The sequence below is a fragment of the Phoenix dactylifera genome, chromosome 15 (genome assembly GCF_051530095.1).
Source record: "Phoenix dactylifera cultivar Ajwa chromosome 15, Ajwa_hap1_PhDact_Kaust_v1.1, whole genome shotgun sequence".
Lineage (NCBI taxonomy): Eukaryota > Viridiplantae > Streptophyta > Magnoliopsida > Arecales > Arecaceae > Phoenix > Phoenix dactylifera.
The window spans coordinates 19403409-19418636 of NC_143204.1; the positions used below are offsets into that span (position 1 = coordinate 19403409).

At 39.9% G+C, this 15228-nt stretch overlaps 1 protein-coding gene across 13 annotated transcripts; it reads right to left on the reverse strand.

The window, feature by feature from the left end:
- Positions 1-4456: 4456 nt before the first annotated feature.
- LOC103712012 (SUN domain-containing protein 4-like) lies at positions 4457-14516 on the reverse strand. Of its 13 annotated transcripts, none has more exons than XM_089927525.1 (6): positions 14293-14516; positions 12218-12405; positions 9882-11176; positions 9699-9784; positions 8930-9042; positions 4457-4813 (listed from the first exon to the last, which is right to left on the reverse strand). In XM_089927525.1, the coding sequence occupies exons 2-6, from the start codon at positions 12381-12383 to the stop codon at positions 4794-4796; spliced, it is 1680 nt and encodes a 559-aa protein (XP_089783651.1). In that variant the 5' UTR covers positions 12384-12405; positions 14293-14516; the 3' UTR covers positions 4457-4793. The 13 variants fall into 13 exon arrangements, with proteins under 13 accessions (XP_089783651.1, XP_089783652.1, XP_089783654.1 ...); XM_089927526.1 differs by having other exon boundaries at positions 12218-12402; positions 14293-14514; XM_089927528.1 differs by lacking the exon at positions 8930-9042 and adding an exon at positions 13947-14024 and having other exon boundaries at positions 14293-14514.
- Positions 14517-15228: the final 712 nt, after the last annotated feature.

Below are 15228 nucleotides of genomic sequence, written 5' to 3' on the forward strand. Positions count from 1 at the left end.
CTGTCTATACTATGGCCCATACTAGTGTGCCGAAGACGGTGCTGGTGGGTATAGAGCGGCTTATGCGTAGTTTCCTGTGGGGCTCCTCTGGGGGGGCCATGGGGTACACTTGGTGGCCTAGGAGAGAGTATGCCTTCCTCTGAGGGAGGGTGGTTTGGGGGTGCAGTCTCTATTGGCGAGGCGGGAGGCGCTCCTGGCGCGACGTGCAGTGCAGACTGTTTTGGAGCCACATGGTTTCTGGTGTCAGATCATGAGAGCGAGATATGGTCGGCCAGGCTCAGCTGGGCAGGTGGTGGGTGGCCGGAGGGCATCTTTCATATGGCGTGAGGTTGGGAGATATATACCTATTGCACTGGCACATACTAGGTGGCTGATTGGCGATGGACGGAGCATTGATGTGATGGAGGACCCTTGGGTGGATGCACTTCCGCTGAGGCTGTGGCCGACGATGATCAGTGATGAGGGGCCTGTGGGGCTCCAAGTGCATGACCTCCTTATGCCTGGGGAGGCAGAGTGGGATGTCGACAGGTTGGGCCACTTCTTCGGAGAGCACTTAGTAGAGCGGATTCGAGCCCTCCCCATCCCGGGATCGGGAGGTCCAGATGTTAGGGTTTGGAGCACCACTTGTAGGGCCAGAGTCAGGGTTGGTGAGGTCGCTCGGGTTCTTCAGCAGGAGTCAGACCTGGGTAGGGACTGTGGCTGGATATGGAGGTTCGGGCTACACCAGAGGGTGGCACTATTCCTCTGGAAGGTAGCATGGGATCGTCTGCCGACGAGCTTGGAGTTGAGCCGTCGGGAAGTTAGCATTCCTCCTTTGTGCCAGTATTGTGAGGCAGATGAGTCAGTGGATCATGTACTATTCCAGTGTGGCTGGGCGAGGGGGACTTGGAGGTTATCAGGGATTCCGGAGGCGGTCTGGAGACGGAGGGATAGTTTTTTGGAGGAGGTCCGGCGTTGTTCCATCTCCACCCAGATGAGGTCTGTGGCTATTAGGGCGTCCTGCACAGCTTACCAGGTATGGATGGCCAGGAACGCCCGTGTTTTTGGTAGGCCTAGCCTGTCCCCACGATTTGTGATGGAGCGGGCTCGGGCTCAGGCAGTAGAGTTTCTTTCTGTAGATCTGCATCATAGACCTTTGACAGCTAGGGACATCTGGGGCCCCCATTCTGCTTCGGCAGCCACTCACACGGTGTTTTTCACCTGGGAGCCCCCACCCCCAAGCTTCCTCAAGGTCAATTTTGACGGCTCAGTCTTGGATGGAGGCAGGAGAGGAGGAGCAGGTTTTGTTATTAGGGGCCCAGGCTCCAACATGGTGGCAGCAGGGGGTTGTTAGATCTTCGATACCTCGGTCCCAGGGGCAGAGCTGCGGGCGGCTTGGATGGGATTACGGTATGCGCGACAGGTACTTCAGGCGAGCTCTATCCTCCTGGAGGGTGACTCAGCCACCGTGATTAGTTGGATCCGGGAGGGCCCTCATAGTGATGGAGGAGTTCACCCTTTACTCCGTGATATATGGTTGATGGTGAGTGAGGGGTTTTCCCTTCAGGTTATGCATGTATATCGTGAGGCGAATGGGGCGGCAGACTGGGTGGCGGCGTATGTTGCGAGCCACTCAGGAGGCACCCTTTGGGTTGGTGGGGATGACGTGCCCGGAGCATTCCGGGACCTTTTGTATGCAGATTCTGTTGGGTGTGTTCGTACCCGAGTAGTATGAATTGCCCGTTTTAGCACAAAAAAAAAAAAAAAAAAAAAAAAAAAAAAAAAAGGCATACCACCTCTCAGCCTCACATCTTGGGTTCCACCAGCCTGCCACTCACGTCTTGGTGCACCATTCAAGTAAAGTTGCGCTGCCTTTCCTAAAACCATAGCCGCTGACCAAAACTCGATGCACATGACGGAGTCTACTGATAGCAAGCAATATGCTCTGTTTATATGACGAAATTTTTTTCGTTCTAAGAATGGTGAATTCGTTGCTCAAAGTTTCAAAAACAATAAATACATAGCATGTCAACAAACAACAATGGTGAGTTCACTTGGAAAGGAGAACATCAAATACTACAAATGAATTCAAATAACATTTACTTCTTTGCTTTTAAGATATCTACTTGTCTCAATGGTAACAAAGAAAATAAAAAACACACTTTCTGACTTCCTTGCATTGTACTTGGTGAACTAGGCGATGCCCTTGGTCAAATCCCTCCTTTCATTGAGATGGTGGTTCTCCATTCATTTGCAATATCTGGACTTGGGTACCTTATCTCGAGTAGGACCTCTTTCCCTTTCTCTTCAACCCATTTGTTTATTTGTTGGCCTGTTTTCCACAAGCAATGTCATTGCCATTCTCCCCTTTAACGCCTGGGATTTTTCATGACCTCGGATTTTTCCTTCTATTATTTCAAGCATCACTTGTCAGATCCACCCTCTTATAATTAAGGAGACCATCACCCAGTCTACAGACAGCTTCTTTGTTGTGCATATATGGTGATGAAGAAGCTTTCTCTACATCAAATGATATCTGCTACAAAGTATAAACATGACTTTATGTCAAGAAGCCCCTGTGACCATTGATTCAGTGATGGTAGAACTATACCTGACCAATCTATCATACCGGCACTTTCTCAAGGGTGGTCATATCTACAAGAGACGTCACCAAGCATTGTAACTTTCTTGTCCATGCTTCCTCCAAAAAAAAAAAAGCTTTCTTGTCAATGCTGGTGTCAAGATTTGAATAGAATATTGTAGTGCCTGTGCCTGTCTAACAAAGCCCACTGATCTGTTTCTGAGAGACCATTCTAATTACAAGGCCTGTAATGTGAACTTCAGTCTTCCTCCACTCGGGGAAAAAAAAATAGAGCCAATGCTGACCGCACTTTTTGATACAACAGCTCTTAGCATTTCAGAAAGGCGCTCAACTTGCAGCATTAACAGTAACCCAACCGGGGCTTCATTGCAAGGCACTGTCTGGATATCACCCTGATGCTAGTAAATCCCATGGTCTAGCTCCAAATGATTGATACTTGGGCTAGCTCATGGAATCCCTCACAGATTTCGTGTTGTCGCTATTTGGCTCATTATTGATCCAATCAGAGAAAGATTTTCTTCAAGTCGTTCAACTCGAATCTTCATAATAAAACTAGAACAAGATGGAAGAATTACGAAAGTAGGGCCTAAGTCTCATTTTCTTTTATTAATGATTAAAAAATCAAAATACATAATCTATATTTATAATAGTGAAGTCTGCCTTTATATGATTTGGGTCGGATGCCCCTTTTTAATCTTAATAGGACTTTATTTTCTAAAATAGATATCATTAGTAGAAATCTTCTATAAAAAGCTAAAATTATGGAAGAAGTAGATCTTGACTTCTACATTAACTCTATCTTCTAATTCTTCTTGGATAAAGAAGTACGTTCGACTAAAGTCTTACCCGAAAAAGAAATTTTTAATTTGACCGGGTCCGTTTTAAATCTCAAACGATAGAATTTGTACTCGATCACTAGGGCCTCGCTCTCTAAAAGGCGTAGCATCATGTAGAAGATCTTGACAACTGCCCGATTTTAAAAAAAAAAAAAACGACCATGTCACTCAAACATCGTACCACCAAGTTACGGCCTTCGGAAGTTTTGGGCACGACTCAATTTTCTGATATGGCGGATCTTGCTTCTAAACTCTATCCAGCCTTACTCGTAGTGGCCAAAGTAAAATCCTCCTAAATCAACTATGCTCTTGTTACTCGGAACAACTTGCCCCCAGTCCCTCCTATCACCCGTTCCATTTTAGAGATGGTATACCAATATAGGAGGCGAAATAGGCAGCCCATTGGTAGCGTGTTAGGGGCAGTAGGTAACGTAGGGCCACCAATCTGCCACCAACCCTACCCCACTCTCTTCAACCAATGAAAGGCTCAGGCGAGTCATAAATCTTTCATCTTGAGCTGGACTGCTATGGGGCTGTCCCCATAACTCACTAGGAGAGATATCGACCAATTATAAAGGAACCCCTAGTCGTCCAACCATGCTGAAACTTGGCTCAGCTCGAGTACAGGAGACAAAAGTACACCAGCCAACAGTGGGAGGGCATTCATACAGAATATTGCAGCAATCAATGCCTTCCTCTCTTGCAAACACAGCCATTCATGCAGTGGGAGGGCATTTCATACAGGATATAAGATCTATCAATGCCTTCTTCTCTTGCAAACACGGCCATTCATGCAATCCCCCATGAGTGCTGAACATCTGCAAGTGGTAGGAATTCACCTCCACGGCATCAGACTGAATTTTTTTAAAATATTCTGAGTCTCACCTCAAGACAGAAATATGGGTTATATGTTTGAATTGATCTCTCAAACAGAACAATTCAACCAGATCAGCCGACTGCGTCACCCTCGCTCTCTAATCACCATTACATCAAAAATTATCTCTAAGTACCATGTTAATGTGGGCGAGATTCAAAACCATGGCAGGCAAATTGAACAACTTTTATTGAGAAGCATATCCACAGTCATTATCCGGCAAACAGACATGTAGAAATGATGCTAGTTTTCAAAACAGAACAATGGTTCTCTACATCCTGTGATCTATCGGTACTTCATGTCTGCACTGCCTAATTATAGATTTATAGTATAGGTTGAAATATTACTTGTTAAAATTGTTTTTTATCTGCAGAACTTGTAGATGCAGCATTGCCTCATTCTATTTTTCTTGCATTCAAAAATCCAGTATCATCTGATGCTCATCCTACACTCACTACAAGTCGGCAAGCTGCTCAGATGGTGCTATCTTGGTTTATTTAACTCATACAATGCTACTCCATCCTGTTGCATGAAAAAAAAATCTGATAAATCGAAGAAAAATAATTGAATACTTTTGCAGAACCCTGGTATTATTCAGTAATGTTGTAATAAACAACAGGCCTCCGGCCATTTTAATATGAGACGATGAAATTTATGCAGTCTATACCTGAAGAGGAAGGCCACTTTGATAACAAAGCACGAGCTAACAGACTATATGCAGATTCACTGTTTACAGTACTATTTTCACAATTGGGCACATAGAAAACTAGGTTCCTCCCCTTATTTTCCTGTTCCTTTTCTGCTACATATTTGCTATCGAACCACCAATTTAGAATTCTTTGGTCCACCATTTTTGTGAAAAATTTGTTGTCCACACATCTTTGGTAATCATCAAGTTCACTGTGTCATCATCATATTATGGCAGCCAGTTATAACCATGCTATTTTTTTTGGCATTATTATTTCAGCCTTGCAAGCATGCAAAAAAACACGAGTCAGGAAAGCAGCAATGCAACAATGTGTGCAGTTCTTGGTTGAGCCAAATAATGACGTTCGATCACTAATGAGACTTGATTATGCTTGATCCCTTCACTTAGTTTTTTCAGATATGAGCTTATTTCGTTCCTCAAGGTCATCCATAAATGTTCTTCTTTCACTTAATATTGACATGGTAGATCCTTGATTGATCCTAATTCTTGTTGCATTCAGAAGTTTAAGCACATACAGATATGGAATCTGAATGCATATTTGTCTCAGGAACTTGTGTCTCTCATGCATTATGTTGCTGAAATTCTTTGGACATTGACTCCTTGCAAGGTTGGTCTATATAACTTATATTAGCTTTCTCTGATCATGTATTTTTGTGGACTTACTAAAACTAAATTTTTGAATCCAAGTTTGTAATATAGCTTCAACAAACCTGAGGGGGAAATTGAGGGAAAAGGAAGGCTTCAAGACCCACTGTTGGTACTCAAACTTGTTGCTCTCATCATTCCAATCCCTCAGTCCAAATGATTGCTTGAGGTCATTAAATGTTCTTTTGTTTGAACTTCTATTGAAGTATGTTTGTGCAAATAGCATTGCTCAAGGTCATTAAATAGTCTCCCAATCAGGCGGTCTCATGTTATTTATCATGGGATACTGGCATACATTTGGATTTTGGAGCCATATACCTAGAATATGGTGGTATTGCTACGTATGAGTTGAATTTGCGATCTCACCACTGAGGATAGGGTTGTCACTGGATTCCATCAGCAACTAACTTTTTTGGAGAGGCCTGTTTCAGTATTAGAGCTTTGGGACAGTCAAAAAAAAGTTGTCAGGTCCCGGGGATGGTTTACTCGGTGGCTGTAAGAAGTGCTGCGAACCTTCCACTAGGTTGATGGAAAAATAATACCTCATGCCATTTGGGTTGGTATATTTATTTCTTCATTCTTCTTTTTCCTATCTGTCTGTCCATCTATCTAGAGAGAGAGAGAGGCCCCCATCGATCAACTAAAGAATGAAGAATACAATGGCAGTAGATACATCCGACAAACAATATAACCATCTAGCCGGGTAGAAGACATCAACATCCACAGGCAGGTGCTCTACCATGGATCCACCGATAATGAGAACACTCTAAAGCACAGGCTGAAGCTCTTTCATTTATCAGGGACACCTTAGTCCAATCTCTCAACAGAGATTTGATGTGATGTTGTGAATGATCTGAAGAGCAGAGCACTTGAAGCAAACAAAAGCTCCTTTAGCATGCAGTGGCTGTCAAAAGTGCCCCATCCCCTTCTAAATGATGGACTAAATTTTCTTTCTTTTCATTGTTAACACTGAGAAACAAGATTTTCCACTACTCTCTCTCCTTGTACATCCTCAACCAAAATTTGAACATGAAGGATCTCCAGTGATGCTCCCACAGGTATGCAGATATCCAAGTACCGGCAGCTAAGGACTCGGACCATGGCCAACTTGTTTATAATCATAGTTTTGTATAGGTGCAGCTCTGCGCAAATCCTCACTCATCCAATGACCTATGTAGATCAAATGGATATATGCACTTTGTCTATAATTGAGATGTACATTGGTATCACTTAAGCAAATCGAATGATTCATAATGTCCAATTATCTGATGACAACCCTCCATAATTTTGTGGACATACAAACAGTGGACCTTTTAATTCAACATTAATTCAGTGCATATTTTTGGAACGACTGGTGCTAAATCTTAATGCCTATAGTTTTGAGTCTTCCTAATAAACCAGTAGGAATATCTATATTTGTCTGTTTCTCTAGCTATCTATATATCTGATAATCTAATGATCAAACGATCCATCCATGTATATCCATCTATCTACCTGTTGGTGCTAAATCCTAATGCCTATAGTTTTGAATCTTCCTAATAAACCGGCAGCAATTTCTCTATCTGTCTGTTTGTCTATCTACCTATATATCTAATAATCTAATGATTGAACGGTCCATCCATCTATATATACATACATGCATATGTACATATGCACATGTACAAACATAGATGCATATATGCATGCATGCCTACATCCATGCATTCATCCATCTATCCATTCATCCATACATGCATGCATGCATCCATGCATCCATCCATGCATCCATCCATCCATCCATCCATGAATACATGCATGCATACATACATCCATGCTTACATGCATGCATACATATTAGTAAATGACATGGATCCCACATCAGTGATCCAAGCTTTTGGATGCAACTACTACTTCTAAACTGCTTATGCACTGATTTGGAGACCCCTAGCCTAGGCATCAAGTCGTCAATTTTTTGCGTGTTATTTAAACTATCCAATTTTTTGACCACTTGATGCATAAGCTAAAGGTCTCCAAATGACATAATTTTGTTGTTTAAGCAGTTAGAGATAGTCAATCACATCCAACAACGTGGATCATCTATATTGGATCCCCATAACCCAATTCAAAAAAGGTGTAACTCTATAAAAGTTACACCAGGTGTAACTAGAATGATATCAAAGATTTTATGCTCAAAATTTATTTATTTTGACGTTTTCTTTTTCTCGACTTGAGAGCCTGCAGGCATAACTGCCCAAGAACACATTTGACATGAGTTTCAAAGCAGCCTGACCAGTGTATATTGAAAAAAATCTATACCATGAGCTACTAGATTAATTACTGATTCCTTTTCTTTTTTGCTAACAAAAATCAATTTTGTTGCTTTGCTCTATGCTAATTTTGAACAAATAAGTTGAGATTCACATCTCCAAAGAGTGTTTATATTTTAGAATCTACAGACTTAGGTCCTGTTTGGTTGGTGTAAGTGGACCAAGCAGGAGCCTAAATCACTGAAGTGGCTTCAGCTCCCCGGACTGAAACCACTTCACGCTTTTTCTCCCTTAAATTGGGCCACACAGAACTCAGTTCATCTCCATTTCAGACCAATCAAACACCTCAAGTAGACTCCTCTAGCCTGAACTGAGTTTGGATGCTCAACTACGGGCAACCAAACAGGCCCTTAGCTTGAGTAAAGGAAGAATTCCCTATTTAATGGGTCTATAAAGAAATAATATATTCAAGGTTGCTATTATTTTATGGCACCATGTAGGATGACAAATCTATGAAAATATGCAATGGGATCATAAATGATGACCATATTGTAGCATTTTGCAATTTTGGCATTGGTGCATCTTATGAGATTTTCTTACTCCACTCTTTCCCCTGGGGCTCATCACCTACCAAAAGCAATGGTATAAAATTCAGCTTGCGCTCTCTCTTAAAACCTCTTAAAAATCTTTATCGCATTCCCAATCTCCCATTATATATTTGTAGGCTTATATGCCACAATGTAAGTTATGTCTTTTAATTCTTCGTTTAAAGAGAATAGTTAGGTCAGCAAGGTTGGTGATGCTGGTTTCCAGTAACCTCAATCAAAGATTATAGAGGCCTCACAAAAGTTTGTTCCAAATGAAACCTCATTAGAGAGTAATGCCTTGCTGATATTATATGAAAATTTATTGCATACGATTATTATAACACCAGGATGGAAGCTATAATGCTACCGCTCAGAAGCAAGATGAGCCAACAAGAGCTTGTCCTACAAAACTTTTCAGAATGATGTATTTTACAAACACTTGAAAGCATACCTATAACCAACCTTGCAGCCGTTAAACACCCAAATACAAAACTTATGAATATCACGGTGAGACACCTGTTCTCCATGTCAAACTGACGGTCTCGAACCCTTTCAATCTCTAATCTGCATATTAGCAGAAACTTGTGAATACTGTATATTTGTCACCAAGAATTGATTTATTTTACTGTCAGTTTGATAATAACACCAAAGATTCATTTATTTTACTGTACATTTGTTCAAACTTTTTCAGTACCGGGCATCATGTGAGGGACAGATTTTTCTGCTCAAGGTTACAATAGTCCTACACATGTACTCATAGAAGGTTAAAAGCCAGTAATAAGCAAGCTGGCTGATTTCCTATTTCCAAATGAGAAAGAACATTCTCCAATTGGGGCACCAGGGCTCTTACAAGTCCAGAAAACCAAAGTGATATTAATCAAGTAACTTATATCTAATAAAAAGATCCATAGTTCTATACTTTTAGCGGGGCATAATCAAAGTTTATCAGTGGACTTGTCTTCTCCACTCAACTAGAACAGCCCTAAACAACTGAATAGATGTGCCTGTTTTGAGAAACATACTACCCTCCCACTAACATTATATGCATGTAATGACCCTAAAAAATGCAGGCTGGTTCATACAAGTTTGGCATGTGCTTCTTATATGTGTGAAGATTTGGAACCTACTTGACGAAAATGACAAAAAAAAAAAAAGAACCAGTAACAATACTAGATGTGTATGAAGTATGAACACCAAAGAGAACAAGGAATTAATCAAACCTGAGCATTGCACTATCTCTGACCACCTGGTCCAATTGAGAGGAAACAAGGATTTTCCACGTGAGCAGCTCTCCAATGTTATTGGCCTGAATTCAAGGAATGCAAGTTCAGATTAAAAAAAATGAATAGCTAAAATTTAAACAAATCACCAAAAAAAACTATGAGATTGAAAATTTGACGTACAAAACCATCTTTACTGTTTTGAAGATTCTCTATCTCTAATTTGATTTTCTCCAGAAGCTGATCCTTCTCAGCAATATCATCATCAAAGTCTTTAAAGATGTGTCCATATCTGCTGTTCAACTCCTTGAGGTACTGCTCCAAAACAGAAAAATTCATGTCGAGGGAATGGACTTTCTGCATTAGTACTCTGAGAACAGCATCTCCAGGCATCCTTCCAACTTGCAGTGGCTTTGTCTCCTTTTTTTGATCAAATTGTGGCGGCCTTGTCTTAACAACTGGATCAGGCACATTGTTTTTCGATGACTCCTGTTTTGTCTTTGGACTTTCAAATGGTGATTCATCATCAATTCCTGTAGTAAGTTCTTCATAGGTATCATCTCTATGAGCTGGTTCTTGCAGTGGTATTTGTTCAGCATTACGTTCTTCAGGCTCCAACCGTCTATGATCAACAGAGATCAGATCCTCCAGCATCCTCTCAACAGCATTCACTCCATACACCTCCACCACACTTAGTGTACAGTAGAACTCTGAACCATAATGGCTGAGCAAATTGAGTTTTAGATACCTCGCCCACTTTGATTCTGGAAGAGAAAACCTCTGGGCATGTTTCACATTCACAGCAGTAAAATTACCAAGATTGACCCAGTTGTCAGTTGGATAAATTAAACTACTCAGCAGTTCAAAATCTTTTAAATTAGAAGAGTAGTGCTCAAAATTTGCTAGTTCAATGGTATCAACTAATGTTTCTTCTGAAAGCTCTATAACAACAAATTTCTCTGCAGAGCCTGGATTTCGGAGATACATGTCCTTATCTTTGTCTAAGATGCTGGAAGCACCTTTAGCTTCCTTGTTAAAATCTAAGACCTTGGCACCCTTAATAGCAGAGGCATAATTATACTCTGTCCCGCCAGGCTCGACTCGGGGAATGACACTGCCTGCTTGGCTGGAAATAGGCTTCTCTTTTACAGTGATGGCTTTGCTTTTAAACTCATCAAGACCAGGAGGAGCAATACGGGATAATCTATCACTTTTTAGAGGAGCTTCCTTGTCCATGTTGATGTCTGATTCAGCTCCCTGTTCTTTTCCAAAAGTTGATAAATATACTCTATCATCTTTATTAACTAAAACTTCTATGCTACTCCCTACAGACTCGCTCTCTGAAATGGGGCTTTCCTGAACATTGTTATCGGAATTGGCATCTGATTGTGCCCACCTGTCCCTAGAGTCTGTGCCATCATCTGGATCTGGGGGAGCTTCATACCAGCTAAATACACCAACAACAGCACCCATTCCATCTGCATTCCATTGCAAGAATGATTTAATACACACAAACAGTAAAGGAAGGGAACCAAAATCCAAATATCAGAATTCAACTCCCTTCTTTCCTTTGTCAGTCCACCTTTGTGAAGTTATTTTGGGCAGAAAACTGTTATTATTTTCAAGCACTACTGAAGAAATACATAACATGGGTGAATATGATTGTTTGTGTGAATCATGAATATGTACGAATTATGCATTGACAATAAATTTAATTTCAATGGCCCATGTGCGAATCTCAAATGTGATTCACTCATCCAATTGTGATCATAAAAGTGACTTGAAATCCACAAGAACAAAAAGAAAGCCCAAAATATAACTATTAAAGCACCAAAACAAATCAAAGGAATGTATATCTATATCAATTTCTGCAGAAAATTCAAGAATTAAAACAATGTATCTGACACCATAAACAGCTACCAAACCAGTAAGAGAGAATGAAAAGAAGAGTCATAGTAGATAAGTTTCTCTATCCAAAAATCACGATTGAAAGGAAAATGGCCTCTTTGTTCTCAAAAGTTTTTTTTGATATTCACTAATGCAAAGAAGGAAAGAAAAAGATGAGAAATATCAAATTCATGCAAGGTTTGAATGAAAATCATTGAAGTGTTTATCTAATATATGACATCCATCATGTGATAAAGTATTATTTTGATGCTTACCACAATATCAAAAATACATGCAACAACAGTAGGTTAAAATGAGAATGAGACAAAATCCTAAATAAAAGACACAAATAGGAAACAAAATTTTAAGCCATTGATGCAATCAAGAAAAATATACAATTAAAAAGGATCTGACAACAGCTGATAAGCCAGGCAGAACAAAATGAACAGAATAATAAAACAAGAAAAAAGAAAACAGACTTAATGTTTTGATAAACAAGAAAACGGACTTATTGATGCAAAAAAGCAAACATGAATTCATATGAAAAAGAGCTCTACTTTTCATCATCACTTTCTTTTTTCTTTTCCTAAGTTCTAGCATTTATTCCACAATCTAGAGAGAGAGAGCATTACCTTTATAGCCATTGCCATTGCTGATCAAGGAATTGAGAAGGAACAAGAGCACCCATGAAAGGATAACCACAGACAAAGACACCTTGTAGAGGCTTTTCCTCCCTGCAATGACGTTCTTCTCCAAAGCAGCTCTTCTTTGCAGAAGAGCTCTACGCGATCTCTGCATTGCTCATTGATGCGGTCCACTGCTGTATATGAGAAACATAAATCCAATAAAATAAGAAAAGAACTAGAACTGAATTCAATTTCCAAATCCAGAATACATAAAGGTGATCAGTGGGGGAAAGAGAAATGTAAGGAAAAGGATGAATAAAGTTTACCATCTTTTTCCTAATAAAGGATAGTTAGTAAATAAATAAATCTACAAAGAGATGCAAAAGTACAATCCTATGGGGTCGCTTCTGCAACTGGAAAACCAGCACCGTCAACTGTATTTACATTGGATGGTTCGGTGGTTTGATGATCCCTACCTTATTGACCGCAACTTCTTTATTCATGATCACCTTCAATATATCTAGTAACAACCAAGGTTTAAACTAACACCTTTTATAAGGTTATAATTGCATTTGCATTAGAACAGTTTTGGTAACCTCTTGTTATGTTATACATATACGTACAAGCTGTAAAATGACAATTGCTATTTAGTTGTTATCCCATTATACCAGACATTATAAAAATAAAACAGATGGCTGTTATCATCCATTTCCACTGGTCATCTATGCATGGACAGAGCTAAGGTGGCAGTTGCCCTCCGGCTTTCAGAAATATTAGATATGTGAGAGAGTGAGTTACTCTGTATCATTGGTAACCATTTCGATCGCACCTGTGCTTTGCAACCAAGCATTTTTTTCGGCAATAGCTGTGGCCACTCCACATATTTGTTTCTTAGTTAGTTGAAACTTTTCTATTTAAATCGTTATTGTCAATTCAATATTCATGATCCACAAATATCGTGCTCACCTATAGAGCTTGCCATTTGGTTCATGGGCAGAAAGATTGACTGGTTCTTTCTCAATGAAGAACCAGGGAAAAATATGATATATATATATATATACTGGGAAAGAGCTTGGGTGTTTGTGTTTTGGTGGAAGAAGAGACGGGCAACCTAGTTTAGTATTTTTGTGAAAAAAAAAATCTTTAGCCCTTTCTAATATCTTTTATTCTCTCTCCTTTTTTTAATCCAATCATGACCTTGTATTATTTATTTGTTGGTTTTGTACTTGAAAATATCCATAGCTTAGCAACCATCATGGAGTAAAGGGCATAACCCAAAAATGGGAAGAGGCGATGTGGTTTTGGCTGCTGTATAACCCCATCCGAAGTTCCAATAAAGTGAAAAAGCTCAGGTTTGTTTTCATTTTATCTTGTTATTATTATTTCTCCTGTGACTTTTCTTTTATCTACAGTCGTTGTGTTGGTTTTTGGTTAGAGCTTTTGCTTAACATGTTATACATACTAGAAACAGTAACTGGGTCAAATAACAGTAAACTATTTTCTATTGACGAATGTAGTTATCATTCATCCTCTTCTTTATAGTTCTATGTATCTATTTTATATTGTTTTTTTTGTAGAGTATAAATTAAATATATCAATAGATTTTAAATTTAAAAAAATAAATTCATTAGTAAAATTGCCGATCTCAAAAAATTATCTATTTCCAACAATTCAAATATTCTAATCTGAACTACAAGATTCGAATCAAATTAAAGAAAACAATGCCATAGATTACCTAAACAAGCAAGTATTACTCCTCTAGATCTCAATCAAAAAGCCCAAAATCCCCAAAAAATATCGCCTATATCAGCATCTGAAATTCAAAAACAAGGAGAGAATCCGTCTCAAAAAGAAAAGAATTATAAATTCTCTGAGATTTAATACATTCCTGATCTCAAATCAATCAGGAAAAATAAAAGAAAATGATCGTAAAAATAAAGCAGCTATCGCATCAGAACTCAAGGGTGAAGCAAAGATCTTGAGATCAGGGCAAAAGAGAAGAAGGGTGAGAGAGACAGAGGCCTCAAACAAGGGTACGGACGGGGTTCGGGTTCCGACGTGAGAACCGTTAACGAACTCACCGGCGGCGGATCGGAGCACCTAGCCGAGATCGCATCGGCTCCGGGGCGAAGACGGATTGCCTCCAGAGACCAAGATCGGATCGAAGCTGGGATCGTTGAGTGGCGGATGATGAAAGTTCGAGCGAGGAATGGAGAGGGGGAAGAGGAGACGATCGGTAGGAGGAGGAGTGAGGCTTCAGAATGAGAGGGGCATGGAAATTGAAATTTTTGCAACAGTCGAGCTCGTCCGCCTTGGCAAGTCGGCGTATATAAACCTGCGGGCCCACGAGACAATAAACGCCGATTCGGGGAGAATGTTCCCGGAATACGCGGAAGAGCGTGCGCGGCCATGCGCCCCCCTTAGCTGGAAACGGGGCCACCAACGGCAAATCGGCGCATCGCTCAAGGACGGGAAGCAATTAACGCCGGCCAGGGTCCACCTCCGATGGTTACTTCTTTGATCCGCGATGCCGATTTGTTCGGTAAGAAAACATCCCATCGTTTTTTTTTAATTTTAAAAGACATCCATATTAATAATATTATTAATATATTTTTTTATTTTGGATAACTAGTAGAAATTTTATATTAATAATATCATTAATAGTATCATTTATATGGAGCTCTGTCTTCTCCGCTTGGATACCACATTAATAATATCATTAATGCATCTTTTTATCTTGTACAATCTTATAGCTAATATAAAAGTATTATATGCTAATATATATTTACAATGGAGGTTGACCAATTTTCTATGCTAATATAACCTTATTTCAAACTGATGATACTTGACCAATTTTCTTTCTCCAATGACTTCTTTGGTCACTAAATTTTATGCGAGGGAGACCAAGATCTTGCTGCTATAGGGCAGTACATTTTTGGCCTACATCAATTAGTTTCTATGCAAACATCACCTCCTCTTGGAGTAGCTGGTATTCCCCATCTTCAGGATGCCAAAGT

Bases quoted from the DNA above. Each gene is read 5' to 3' on its own strand.
- LOC103712012 (XM_089927520.1), bottom strand. From the start codon at position 12,383: ATGCAGAGATCGCGTAGAGCTCTTCTGCAAAGAAGAGCTGCTTTGGAG. The intron at 11,177-12,217 runs GTAATGCTCTCT...AATGGAATGCAG, and splicing joins CAATGGCAATGGCTATAAAG to ATGGAATGGGTGCTGTTGTT. The intron at 9,785-9,881 runs GTACGTCAAATT...CCTTGAATTCAG, and splicing joins AAAACAGTAAAGATGGTTTT to GCCAATAACATTGGAGAGCT.